General features: G+C 37.0%; 1 protein-coding gene across 4 annotated transcripts in view; it reads right to left on the reverse strand.

The window, feature by feature from the left end:
- Positions 1 to 14619, reverse strand: part of TAFA2 (TAFA chemokine like family member 2) — a 545001-nt gene that overhangs the window by 159604 nt on the left and 370778 nt on the right. For all 4 annotated transcript variants that reach the window (XR_012518470.1, XM_074402828.1, XM_074402826.1 and 1 more), the window contains one exon: positions 7555 to 7661. Coding sequence is in view for 3 of the 4 variants with exons in the window: in XM_074402828.1 (XP_074258929.1) it covers positions 7555 to 7660 (106 nt within the window). In the remaining variant the exon portion in view is untranslated. The remainder of the gene's footprint in view (positions 1 to 7554; positions 7662 to 14619) is intronic.

Raw genomic sequence — 14619 nt, forward strand, 5'->3', positions numbered from 1 at the left:
AATCCAATTGTTTCTTATCAACAGAAAAACACTATAAATTATAAATCGGTGCTCTTAAACTTTGGTGTACATCCTAATAGCTGCAAGCCAGCCCAAGAGATCCTAGTAATATCCCAAGCTAAATTGGATCAAACAAGTTTAACTGTAAGAAAATCAGCATTCTGAGTATTTCCCCAAAGGATCTGCCCCAGCCACCTCCCCAGGCTAACTATGCACTACCACCCTGTTTGCTCCCTGCTCTCCAGTGACAGTAATCTTTTTTTTTTTTATTGTGCTTTAAGTTCTGGGGTACATGTGCAGATCTTGCAGGACTGTTGCATAGGTACACATATGCCACGGTGGTTTGCTGTCTCCACCCGCTCCCCTCGCCCACTGTCACCTGTATCAGGCATTTCTCCCAGTGTTATCTTTCCCCAACCTCCCTACACTGCCCCCTTCTGTCCCTCCTCTAGCCCCCTACCCTGGCAACATACCCTAGTGTGCAATGTTCCCCTTCCCGTGTCCAGGAGTTCTCATTGTTCAACACCCACCTATGAGTGAGAACATGTGGAGTTTGATTTTCTGTTCTTGTGTTGGTCTGCTGAGAATAATGGTGGTTTCCAGATTCATCCATGTCCCTACAAGGATATGAACTCATCATTTTTTATGGCTGCATAGTATTCCATGGTGTATATGTGCCACATTTTCCCTGTCCAGTCTATCATTGATGGGAATTTGGGTTGGTTCCAGGTCTTTGCTATTGTAAACAGTGCCACAGTGAGCATATGTGTGCATGCGTCTTCATAATAGAACTATTTATAAACCTTTGGGTGTATACCCAGTAACAGGATTGCTGGGTCAAATGGAATTTCTATTTCTAGATCCTTGAGGAATCACCACACTATCTTCCACAATGGTTGAACTAATTTACACTCCCACCAACAGTGCAAAAGTGTTTCTATTTCTCCGTATCAGTCTCAACTATCTTACTTCAACTCCAGAGAATTCTTTCATTCATGTCTCAGTAGCTTGGCTGCTGCTCTGGCCTGGATGTCTAGCCCTTACTCTATCTTCATTCAAATCTTAGCTCCAATGTCTCCTGCCTTGAAAAGTCTTCCCTGAAACTGTACCCCATCCATTTTACAGTTTATATACTCTGAACAACCTGAAATTTTATCTTCACAGCACTTGAATCTGTTTTGCTCACAGCACAGTGAGTCTGTTTTGCTCACTTTTGTTTAGTTTTCTTTGAAAGAGTAGCCCTCCGCTGCCCAGGCTGGAATACAGTGGTACAATCTCAGCTCGCTGCAACCTCAGCCTCCCAAATTCAAGTGATTTTCCCACCTCAGCCTCCAGAGTAGCTAGAATTAGAGGCACATGCCACCACGCCTGGCTAATTTTTGTATTTTTTAGTAGAGATGAGATTTCACCATGTTAGCCAGGCTGGTCTCAAAATCCTTGCCTCAAGTGACCCACCAGTTTACGCCTCCCTGAGTGCTGGGACTACAGGTGGGGGCCACCGCGCCTGGCCTCACTTTTTTTCTTTTTTTAAGAGAAAGTATCTGGCTCTGTCATTCAGCTGGAGTACAATGGCATGATCCTAGCTCACTGCAATCTTAAAAGCAAACCCCCACCTCAGCCTCCCGAGTAGCTGGGACTACAGGCACAGGCCACCGTACCTGAATAATTTTTTTAATCATTTTTCTTAGATAGGGGTTCTCACTTTGTTGCCCAGTCTGGTCTCAAACTCTTGGCTTCAAGCAATCCTCCCATCTCTGCCTCCCAAAGTGCTGGGATTACAGGAATGAGCCATTGTGACCAGCCTGCTCACTTTTGTATCTCCAGAATTTGACTTAAAGCCCAACACTTAACAGATACTCAGTATATATTTTGTTTCATGGAGGGTTGGTTGGATAAATTAATAAACTATCAAATGAATCAACAAATGAAGATCTGCCAAAAAAATTTATGGCTATGTCTCCCAGACTCTGAACCAAAAATCATCTTTATTTTAAAATTTGGTTATTACCATACTGTATACATATGACAAAACATCACACTGTACTCTAAAAATAAGTACAATTGTCATATATCAATTAAAAATAAAACAAAATTAAAATTTTTCTTTTTCTTTTAAAAAGATCCCTTCAATCAAAAGTTCTCACTCAGACTAATAATTAGCATCTATTACAATGAGAATAACATATATTCAACCTTTGCTAATCAAACTAACTTTTTTAGGCTCATTTTTTTGTATGTATAACTCAACTCTGTGTATCTCTTTCAAACAAAATAAAAATTCTTTTCCAATCCCCAAACCCAGTGATGACTCATTCTCCTGAGATTTAGTTTGGACGTGATGTGTAAAGAAAGAAAAGACAAGAAAACATATTAGCCTTCTAAGATTAATGACTATATTTTTCCGTTGGGAACTTAAAGAATCCTAAACTAAAATGTCTCCTCTCTGATCCCCAATATCAGAAGTTGTACCTCTTGTAATTGCTTCCAAGGGGGAAATACCACTCATCCTTTCTGACTGACTGTCACAATACTCTGACTCGATCCCCTCCAAAATGCCCAGCTCAATATAATTGTAAGAATTCAGGGCAGCATCTTTCTGTGGCAGTTTGGGCAGTAAACTTATTTGTTTGTATGTGAGGGACTGTTCGTTCTCAAAGCACAGAAGGTTTTATTAAGAAGATGACAACAATTTCTGATTTTTAGATACCCATTTTTCCAAATCCAAATGTGGATTTCCAGTGTTCCTACATCATGTTCAGAAAATGGAGTAATACAATTCTCCATTTGGTGGCTCTTGAGAGCAGGATATTATTGTATTTTGGTAGAGGTATTTATTTATTCAGTTTCTTTCATCTTCTACATTTACCTGTTCTGTAATGACCTACCTACCACTCTCTCCCTTACATATTTTCTCTATGCACACCATCCTCCTTTCTATTTCTGATTGTCTCTGGATGTGCTTGAAAGCATTGATACCAATTGCTGCTTCACCTGGAGCCTCCTTTGTGTGCATAGTTCCCTGGCTGACTCCACTAGAAACTTTCTATTTTACCCAAAGACCTATTTAAAATGACATTCCCTCCTGAATGCTTTCTACACATTTTCTTCCTTTATATATTTTCCAGGTCATTTATATTGTAAAACATCCCACTTTATTTATTTTTCTTGTTACCTACTTTCCCTCTCCTAGAATAAACATCCCATGAAGACAGAGATTTTTGTCTCTTTTCTGTACTGCTATATTCTCAGGCCTTAATGTAGTTACTCAGAAGTCATTAAGTAAAGAAACAACTTTTCCATGAGAAATAGCCAATTGAAATGACCAATATACTATGCTCTGGGTTTAGGAGAACTTGTTTCCAGAACAGGGATCAGTTTGGGTAAACACAGAGCTACAGCTGTTGCGTGATCATCTATCAGTCTCTGCTATCAGTCTCTGCTCCTTATACTGACAGAGAGGAGAGAGAGAAAGAGAAAGAAAGAGAGAGAGAGAGAGAGAGAGAGAGAGAGAGAGAGAGAGAAAGAAAGAAAAGGAGTTCAAAGTTGATGAAGTAAATATAAAGTTCCCTGATGATCATGAGAAAAGACCATTTCTAAAGACCATTCCTAGACACTGTAGGAATCCAGAACATATCAGATACTCTCATGATCCAATGGGGCATCTTGTGGAATTCCTGTGCCCAGTTATAACTACCAATGCAGAAGTAAAGCAGCAAGGGATTGGTAGCCCAGGGCTCAGAATTCTTAAAAAAAACATTAGAAAAGCCTCCTAGATGAGTAGAAGTGTTAGCAAAAAGAGAGGAAAATCTAGAATGGCTGGGGGTAGGGAGTACAGACCATGAGCACCAAATACATTAATGGTACTCTCATTATTCCTCTTTAAGTAAGTCTTCCTGGAAATTGTGACCAACCAAAATCTTGAATAAGATTTGCCTGGATGGAGTGACCTTCAGTGAGAGACAGACAGAGCTGAGGGCGAAGACTGCTTCTGGTACACTATCAAAATCCTTTAGGGATGTGCAGCTTTCCTCCACGTGCTGTGAATGTTCTCTGATCACAGTCCACAGCTGCCACCTTCTTTACAGACTTCCCTTCTGCTAAAGACAAGCCACTTCCCTAGAGAGGCTACTCCTTACCATGGGGAATAGGCCAGTAGCTAATGGACACAAGGGTAGACAAGGTCGTCTATCTTGCCTCAAGGAGGGACCATCTCTGTGGAGCAATTCATGTTTCAGAGATTCCCTATAGGAGCAGATTGGGTGATTCTCCAGCTGAGACTCTATTTGTGCTTAGTTTTTATCTCCTGCTCTAGCTTGCTTTGCTTGCTCTCATTCTCCTGAGAGCACTCTTTCAATAAATCATGTAAACAAGAATTCCTGACTTGGCTCTGCTTCCAAATGCAAATTGTCTCTGAAAGAATACATTGTAATGACAGGCCTTCAAAATTCCCACAAATACAATTCTGATGAACATGAGCTAATAATTTTTTTAAATAAAAAGCCATAAAATAAATTAATTACCATGAGTGAAAGTCACTAGGAAGGAAACACAAAGTCATATAAAATAGGATCATCACATAGAAATATATGTTATGTAGTAATATTTCAAAAAACATGAAAACAAAAACCTATCAAAAGTTTGCAGATTAGGAAGAAAAAAAGACATCATTTTGGTAATATATAATAAATAAAATTAAAAGTTACTATGTGAATTAAATAGTAGATTAGACCCAAGGGAACACAGAATTCGTGTGGTAGAATAAAAATGTGAATAAATATCCCAGAATAGAATAAAGCACAGAGAGACTTGAAGGTAAAAAAAAAAAAAAAAAAGTATATGTAAAATAAAGGTTGAAATACATAGAGAAAAGAGTGGAAAAACCTGACATATACCTAACACCTAGCCAGGATTCTAGTTTAATAGAGACAGTGGTGGGTAAAGAAACTACATTTCAAGAGATGGTGCCTATACTTTTTCAGAGTTCGTGAGAGACACCAATCCAGAGACCTGGGAAATCAAAAAAATCCCAAATTGTGTAAGTAAAAAGCAATTCACTAGTACATATATTTCATGGTTATTTGGAGCAAGGCTGCCTAGACTGGACGCCCAGCTCCTAACTGGGCAACCTGGGACAAATTGCTTAACTTGTCTTTGTCATAGTTTCTGATCTCTAAAAGTAGTTTTAAAAATAATATCTACCACATAGATGGTTATGAGATTAAATGAGTTGACATCTTTAATGCTCTTTAGTGCTGTTGAATTTCTAATATTCATCTTTATTACTTTGATTTTGAATGCTCAACAAGGTATTCTGGATCAGAAACTGATTTCTTACTAATTAACTCACAATAAATAGGAAGTGAACTGGCCTGCCTTGCCCTAAGCCTTAACTCTGATGAAAGCCAAGCCAAATATCATACATTAGTAGCTGAACTTTCTATAGATGACTGACAGAGAACAATGGATTCTTTTCATTTATATACAGGAGAGACAACCATTCTCCCCCTTCCCTTCCTGAAAGGGAAGAAAAATATTTTGCTCCGTTGAGATCCTAGTTTCTTACCTTAAACATTTAGAATTTAACTATATCCTTCCACAGGCCAGATACACCAAACGGGTCTCCAAAGTCTGGGCTTTGTACCTAGGGAGATAGCAGCCCAGCCTTTCTTGGATGGTATACACACTAATAATCACTTTATAAACATTCCCTACAACTTACATATGCACAACACTTATTTTATGTTTAAAATAGCTCAAAACAAAAAGGATATTTTGTACAGAAAATATAAAGAAAAGAAAGAAAAAAGAACAAAAGGAAGAAAGATGGAAGAAAGAAAACTTTCATAAAATCTTCATCCAAAGTATCAGGGGCAGCATGGAAATGTAAAAGCAAAACAACAGAAAATTCTATCTTCTATAAATACACCAGGTCTGGCGATTTGTTTTCTAACATGATGTGTAATTTCTTACATTCAAGGACTAGTTTCTCGGCAAGAAGTGAGAAAAGATCTTAGTTTCAGAGTTAGCATAGAACATGACACAATTTAAATGTCTTAAAGTAGCTTTAACAACGATATGCAATACATACCATGAAAAGTCTCTATGAGGGATCCTCTAAGAGACCCCATGATTTGGCTTTGGACATGAGAAAGTATCTTCATAATGAACACTTGCTGTGCCAGCCTGATGCCCACAATTCCTATGATTTCCCCACTCCTCCCAATTCTTCTTTCATAAGCTGGGAAAGGCCACTAAGGTGACCATCAGAAAAATGAGGATGGGGTGTGTTTTCTTGTTAAGTCCAAGGCAGGGCTTGGCCCTAATGGATTGTAGCTCTTTTAAAAGATGCGTATTTAATACTACTTTGACCTTCAGTCTGGTTTGTTTTTGCCAATTTGAGATAACAGGGAATGTCCTCCTCAACATATTTTTAATTTTACACTGATAAAAAATATTAAAGAGAATTTAAAGTCTGATTTGTGGATCAATATGCTGTATTAAGGAAAAAGAAGAAAAATATATGTATAGATGTTCACACAAACGAAAACACACTGTGGGTAGAAAACAGGATAAAAAAAAATGAAGAAACTCTCCATAAAATTTTATTTTGCAAGATGTCTCTTCTTGATTTTAAATACAGGGGGAAGAGATTAGTTTTATAAGCATCAGTCCCACACACCACGTATTTTCGCTCCCTGGTGTTAATGTTCCATGTAATGCTAATTAAATGGACATGTGTAACTAATTCAAGTGTTACAGAATTCAAAGCAGTCTTAATTCCCCCTTCACCCAAAAATAGAATGAGAAACTAAGTTGTTAGTCTCTAGACTTGATAGTGGGAAGACAACTAAATTATAAGATCACATTTTACAGAAAAATCTAAATTGATTTCTCCTGAATATTTTATTATAATAGGGACATTTCAGAAATAGCCCCATTTTAATTCATATGGAAAAGTAGTTATTTATTATATGGAGTCGTATGGCCAAGAAAGAAGGCGGAAAGAATATAATTGTGAGCTGTCAAGCTTAACACATATGTATAGAGCAAATATTCTCACTCTGTTGAGTGGCAGAATTGAGCCTGCTGAATTATAATACTAGGGGCAGTGTCCAAATGGTGGTCAAAATGATACTCAGTTGTAAAGAAAGATGGCCCACAAAAAGCATTGAAAGAAAATTCACATTTAAACATATTATTCAGATACATATCATTACAGATACTTTCTTTACCAGGATGTGTGCAATCTGAAACTTATCTTTATTACATGCCAAATCAACATTTTAATATCACTATCTAAAAAGGGAAGGAAAGGCAGAGGTATACTTCCATATTCTTTGAACACTATTTGCAGAAACAGCAGTAATCCTGAAAATATTTTGTTTCTCTATCAAAGCCATCTTAAAGATAACTCTGTATTATTGCTTAAAGAAAACAGCCAGGGGTGAATCTATATCCACTAAAATTTAACAGACCAGTGGACACAAAACACAACAGTCTGTGTTAAGGGTAGTCATCATCCACAAAGAATTGAGAAAAAAAAAAAATGCTTACCTTTATGATGGTTTGCACTGGATACAACTTTTCCCCACAAGGTTACAATAAATATTATTATTAGCAGTTTTCCTTTTGTTGCTTTCTGTAAGTATCTCTTACTCATCCTGCAAATTAAAAAAAAAAATCTTAAGTATGTAAATTCATAGCTTTTCCATTATAATTGTGCTACATTTAAAGCTGTCTACTATACTTTAACCCCTTCAACTCCTGAAAACTGTATTTCTTGTATTTAAAATGTTGTTCGCTGTATGTAAATGATGACAGAGAAAATAAAGGTTTTTCAAAGTACCTTGATATGATGCAAGAAATAAGCAAAGCTCTGCCTCAGTCAGTGTTCATCCACTTAACCATATCCTAAATCGGTCTGGAAATATTGCCATATTTCTCTCCATATAAACATAGATTTAATTTATTTAAAAAATCCAAGGCATGGTTATTTGAATAATCTTTAAATTAATGATTTATTATTTTACTTTTTTCCTGACAATTGCCAAGTCAAATGGACAGTATAACAGTTTAGATTTAATTGCTTAGATGAATTCCCACACAGAATTTGGTCACTTCAAACGTATTAATGTGCTTTTTAAAAATCACCTGACTATCTACATTCCTTACTGCAAAGTGACCTCATCCTCCTAATGTGCACAACTCGGCTATAGGCGACACAGTATTGTGAGATTCCACCTCGGTGTACATTCCCAGAAGTAAGAGAAAAATGAAAAAGCAGAATAAAAAATACCAAATCAACCTTTTCATGTTGAATTCATAAAACTAAGGAAAGTAAAAACTGTTATTAAAAAAATAATACAGTGGCTCATGCCTGTAATCCCAGCACTTTGAGAGGCCGAAGTGGGCGGATCAAAAGGTCAAGAGATCGAGACCATCCTGGTCAACATGGTGAAACCCCGTCTCTAGTAAAAATACAAAAATTAGCTGGGTGCGGTGGCGTGCACCTGTAGTCCCAGCTACTCAGGAGGCTGAGGCAGGAGAATTGCCTGAACCCAGCAGGTGGAGGTTGCAGTGAGCCGAGATCGTGCCATTGCACTCCAGCCTGGGTAACAAGAGTGAAACTCCATCTCAAAAAAAAAAAAAAATACATACTTATAATAAAAGTTCAGAACTTACTTTCTCCAGCACTTTCTACAACATTCTTTCATTTGCTCTGAAAAACAAATTTGGCTTGTAGGTATATCCATCCCCATTTTGTAGATGAGGAAATCTGGAAATTTGCTTGGGCCACATGTAATGACAGAATAAAAACAGAAACCTAGAATGGTCTAATTCTAAAATTCTTACACTAATCACTAAGAGATAAGCAAAACTGATATGAAATTAAGTCCATCTCCATTTGTTTATGAGGGACACAAAATATGTCTGTCACCCTGTGCCTTTCCAATTCAGATACTATACTGAACTCCATTGTGACCGACCTGCAGATTCTTGTCTGTCTTGCTTTTAAAGCAATTTCCTGGGGTCACTTCCTGATATAGCCTGATTCCTTTTCCTCTTGTATTTTCTAGGTTACCCATTTTTGTACATTTTTACCTCCAGAACATTCTATCTCCAAAACTGTGACTCAAAGGTAGAAAGGGCATTTATACATTTTCAAACAGGGGTCCTTGACATTTTTTCATGTATGACTAAATGCATGAAAAAATAAATTATATATTAGGTATTTTAATATAGATGTACGTTCACAGGTCTTAGCTTGGGGAGGTTGTAGGGAGTAATTCAAATGTTTAGAAGGCAATATTGTGTAAATAAAAGCATGAACTTTTAAGTCAGAATGCCGGGGTTTGAGTCCAGACTTTACTGGCTTCTAATTATGTGGCCTTTACCTGACTTTTCTTTGTTTGGATCTCCTGCTTCAGTTTCTCCTGCAAATTTCCGGATCTCCTGCTGCAGTTTCTTCTACTGTAACATGGGATAATGCATGTGAAATTCCTGGCCCACTGTCAAGCATGTACTAAGGATTCAATGGCTGTGATAGTTGAGAATATTGAGTAATTTGTATATGTTTGATCCTTGAGTGTTTGGGAGGCTAGTCCCATTCATGAGATGATTGGAGTTTCAGTAGCACCCACAGCTGTAACCTCTCTGAGGACCTTAACCTCATACCATGTCAAAGAAACTGTAAAAGATGATAGGTATTTGAGCTTTCAGATTAGACTGGGTTTAAAGCCAGGCTTCCTGCTGACTATATGACTTTGAACAAATTACTTAATAATTCAGATTATTTCACTGTCAGTAAGATGAAGATAATAATATCTACCCAACAGTGTTGCTGGCATGAAGATTAAACAAAATAGTCTGAGTAAAAGGTTTAATACTATGCATAGCAAATAATAAATGCTCAATAAATGCTAACCATTACTCTAATCATTACTCAGTCAGACTAGCATTTTCTTAAATTCATTCTGTGAGGCACCAGATCCACAGATTGTTATTAAAGTATTAGTGAAAAATAAAGGAGGAAATATATTTGTAACATTCTGAGTTCAACCAATTTAACCAGATTTTTTTTTAACAAGAGGCATATTGCCAAATATGTTTTAGAAACATTTTCCAGAAACCTCCTCCACAATGTAACACAGCACACTAGTGTCCTCAGGAAGCCTCTTAGAGAAATATTGAGCTATAACAATAATCTAGTTTGGAACTTATTCTCTGTAAACCAAATGTCATTTTAAATCTTCTATTCTATTGCCTTTGTTTCCTCTCTCGGCACTCTTAGTATTAGTTTTAGGAGTATTCTCTTTCCTTCTACATTTTTTTCAACCATCCTGACTCCCCTCTGCATCTAATCCCTGCAACCTTCTCGTACTGCATATCTTATAACAGAATGAACAGCAAAACTCATCTGACAGGAAGAGCTGCTTAGTGTAACTCTTGATAAGAGCTTCTCCTTAGCACATGGCCTCTACTACAAGGGCAATGACCCATCATTTTTCCATACCACTGTGTACCCATCCAATAGGATGACAGAACCGACAGCTAGTCAAACTGATAACTAGACATATGGAAACGGAAACACCCACAAAGTTGCCAGGCTATCAAATTAAAGAAAGAAAGGATAATGCAGGTCAACATTTGGAAGGCTGTCAGAACCAGCATTTTCTCCTTTTCATAATACTGTCACTCCTGTCCAATTTATTACCATGTTCCAGTCAATACTATTGCCAGAGTAGCTCTTAAATGTTTATTTTTATACCTCTGACTACTGCAACACTGCAATTCAGACCACCAAATTTTCTCACTGGCCACAGCATCCTAACTGGACATCTGCCATCAAATTACCCTCCTATGTCTGTCTTTTTCACAACTATATTTGCAGTGTTTAGTAGGTGCCTGATAAATTTTGTTGACTGAATGTAATTCATTCTCTATGCTATAGCCAAATGTCTCTATGAGTATAAATCATCCTTGCTTAAAACCTTAACATGGATTCCCTTCTCTGTTCTGAACTGAAGGCCATCGTTCCTAGCAGGGTATAAAAATCCTGCAGCAGAATTTTTTTTAAATCTTTGATACTATATGTCTCTAATCTCATTTTATGTCATTTTGTCCCATCTCACTCTCTACACATACTCATAGTCTATTTTTAACCCTAGATAATTTCTCCAATGGCTTCCACTAAATCTTACCTCCATGTCACCTAAAATATGATAGCTATTCCCTCAATTCCCACCCACTCTTCGAAATGGGTAACTTCTACTCACTAGTCATGGGGCAGGTTAGAATTCCTCCTGTAGGATTTGTTCAGGACCATGTTGAATGCCCTCCATTCTGCCTAACAGTCACCTGCCATACCATATTATAATCCACCTACTTATACTCAACCGTTAGTCTCATATAAGATTCCTAGAGACAGAAACTGTTCCCCATACATCTGTGAATCTGTAGGACTCATCCAAAGTCCAGCTCAATAGCTGGTAAATAAGTACTTATTGAACACTGGTGGTGCCTTACAGCCAAATATATTGCATTGCAGTCAACATGAGGAGGATGAAGTATGTGTCACCTCTTTAGACAACAAATAGGAAGTGAAAAAAGAGTTGGGGGACTTGCAGCAAGACACAGCAAACTGAGAAGGAAAAGAAAAAAATGAAATCCAATCTTGAATGTGTTTTATTCTGATTTTTAAGTAACAATCAAGTTTGAATAAGGTAAAACATAACAGAGTGATCAAGGATTTTTGACAAAGAGGCAATACCAAAGGAAAACACCTAAAGGGAAAAGCTGAATGTGCATTTCTTCTTTACAATGCATGACAGCACAGAGGAGGGACATTCTCTTCTTTCTCTACTTGCTAACCACCAGGTCTCAGTATAAAATTTCCCACCAGAGAAATAACGAATGTGGTCCTGGGCTCCAACACAGTTTAGAAATGTCACATTCATTAGGGAAAGTGGTAAAATTTAAGTGTATTTTGCAACATCAGTAACAGTGAAAAGAAACTGGAAACGGAAGGAAAATATGCATAGAAGAGGAGACCTTGAAATCGCTCCCAAGCAGCATCAGCTTGCAAGGAGCACAAGGGAAATTGAGAAAAAGTAACCTTGGCAGGGAAGGATGTTGAAGTGAAAAGCTGTCAAAGTGGAAGACTGACAATTAAATCTACTGGACTTTCTCCCACTTTCTCCCACTGTTCTCTTCTGTTACATATTTCACTTATGTATGCTGAGGTTTAGATTTTTGGATTGTTTGAAACACTTCTCATCCCACTAATGTTAAAAGTACATTTAATTGTTAAAAATCAAGAAATAAAAAACTGTTATGCTATAAGAAAAATCATTTCTCCATGAAAACAGAAAGTAAGTGTAGCTGGTCTATAAACAAAAACCTGGAAGAAAAAAAGGGGGGGGAATAAAGGCGATAGTATAAAGGAGATGTATACAAAAGATAAAAGGGGGGATTAGAATCCAACCACGTGGCCTCCCATTGAGCTGGAGACACTTCTGTGGAAATAGAGATCACATAAGGGAACAGATATATTTTTAAGTCTTTTTAGGACAATTCTGTACATTGATCTATATATCTAACAAATCTGGTGTTAACTAGTTATATTGCAAAAAAAAGTGCATTCCTGTGAAAAGGCCCACTTATTGTGATGCATCATTCTTTTTATATATTATTGAGTTGGATTTATTAATATTCAGTACAGGATTTTCATGTGTATGTTCATCAGGATTATTGGTTTTCAATTTTCTTGGACTGTCATTGACTGTAGTCAATATTAAGGTAATGCAGATCTTACTGGATAAATAAGAAATAGCAGCCTTATCTTCAGTTTTCTGGAAATGATATGTAAAATTGATATGATCTGTTCTTTTAATATTTGGTAAAATTCACGGAAAACATTTGGGCCTGGGAATTTTTTTCTAAAGATTTTCAACTATTAATTAATTTTTAAAAAGTTATAAAGCTATTTACGTTATTTCATTTACTTGGTAATTCATGTTTTTGGGGGAATGGGTCAATTTTATATATATTTTTGAATTTACGTGCATAGAGCTCTTTGTATTATTTCCTTATTTTAATATTTTCAGTCTGTACTGCCATTTCCTCTTTGATTCCAAATATAGTAATTTGTAAACTAAAAAAAAAAAAAAAAAAAAAAAAAAAAAACTAGTTACAATGGAATGAACCTTACCAGAAAAATCTTAAAAAGAAATCCACCCTTAGGGCAAAATGCTCAGTGGCTTAGTCAAGTGCCCTTTCTCCTCATAGGGACCAGAATGATTGTTATAAAATGTAAATCAAAGCACATTACCCCACTGGCTCCATCCCTTGCTTAAAATCCTGGAATTTACCTATTTATTAAAATGAGAATAAAATAAAAATCTCTTACTGGAGAAAAAGCCCAACATCATCTTCCCTCGCAACCATTCTGATTTCATTTCACATCCCTGTTCCCTACGTTCCCTGTGCTTCAGACACACTGGCCTTTCCACTGTCCCCTCTGCCAAGCTGATTCCAGACCTTACGCGAAACATTCGCTCTCCGTGAAGGTTCTCCCGCCTGTCTTTGAGTAGCAGTCTGCTTTTCATAATCGCCTCCATGGAGATCACATCCTGACCATCCTGCCCTCCAGAGTCCAGAGAGACCCACGTGAAGTTTCTCTCTCTCTCTCTCTCCAAGTAGCCTGTAGTATTTCCTCTATTTATTATAATCTAAAATTATTCTATTCACTATTTTATACATTTGTGTAACTGTCTATTTTCTCCTTCTTCTCATTAAAATGTAATTTCCATGAGAGCAGAGATTCTTCTGGTAAGTCACTGCTGTAGCACATGGAACATCACCTAGAGAATGGAACTCAAGAGATGTAGAATGAAGAAATAGGTGTATTTTATAATCAGAATAAAAGGTGAGTTTTTTAATGCAGAAGTTTTATTACTTCTTTTAATTAAAAAAATCTTTCATTATATGCAACAACTAGAAATGGAGATGTGAAGAACAGTACATATTTATTTTTATTTTTTTATTGCATTTTAGGTTTTGGGGTACATGTGAAGAACATGCAAGATTGTTGCATAGGTACACACATGGCAGTGTGATTTGCTGCCTTCCTTCCCCTCAGCTATATCTGTCATTTCTCCCCCTGCTATCTGTCCCCACCTCCCCACCCCCGTCCCTCCCCCATTTCTCCCCAACGGACCCCAGTGTGTAGTGCTCCCCTCCCCGTGTCCATGTGTTCTCATTGTTCAACACGCGCCTATGAGTGAGAACATGCGGTGTTTGATTTTCGAACAGTACATATTGGTAGAGCGACAGAAGAAGTGAGAAGAATGAGGGGGAGATGAGGAAATGGAAATAAAGACCAGATTACTCTTTCAAGAAACATGCAGAGAAGGGAAGTAAAGATGGAGTGGCAGCTACTGAGACTTAAACAAGATAACAGAGCCAAAAGAAAGGGAGGAGTTAACGATACCAAAGTGGCAGTAGATTATGAAAGCTAATTTTCAAATGAAGTAAAAAAATAGGTAACAGTTTTGTAAATATAAAGTATTCCACACGTATAATTTATTATTACTGCTTTTAATTTTCTTATTTTGATAG

This window comes from Saimiri boliviensis, chromosome 7, assembly GCF_048565385.1.
Source record: "Saimiri boliviensis isolate mSaiBol1 chromosome 7, mSaiBol1.pri, whole genome shotgun sequence".
Lineage (NCBI taxonomy): Eukaryota > Metazoa > Chordata > Mammalia > Primates > Cebidae > Saimiri > Saimiri boliviensis.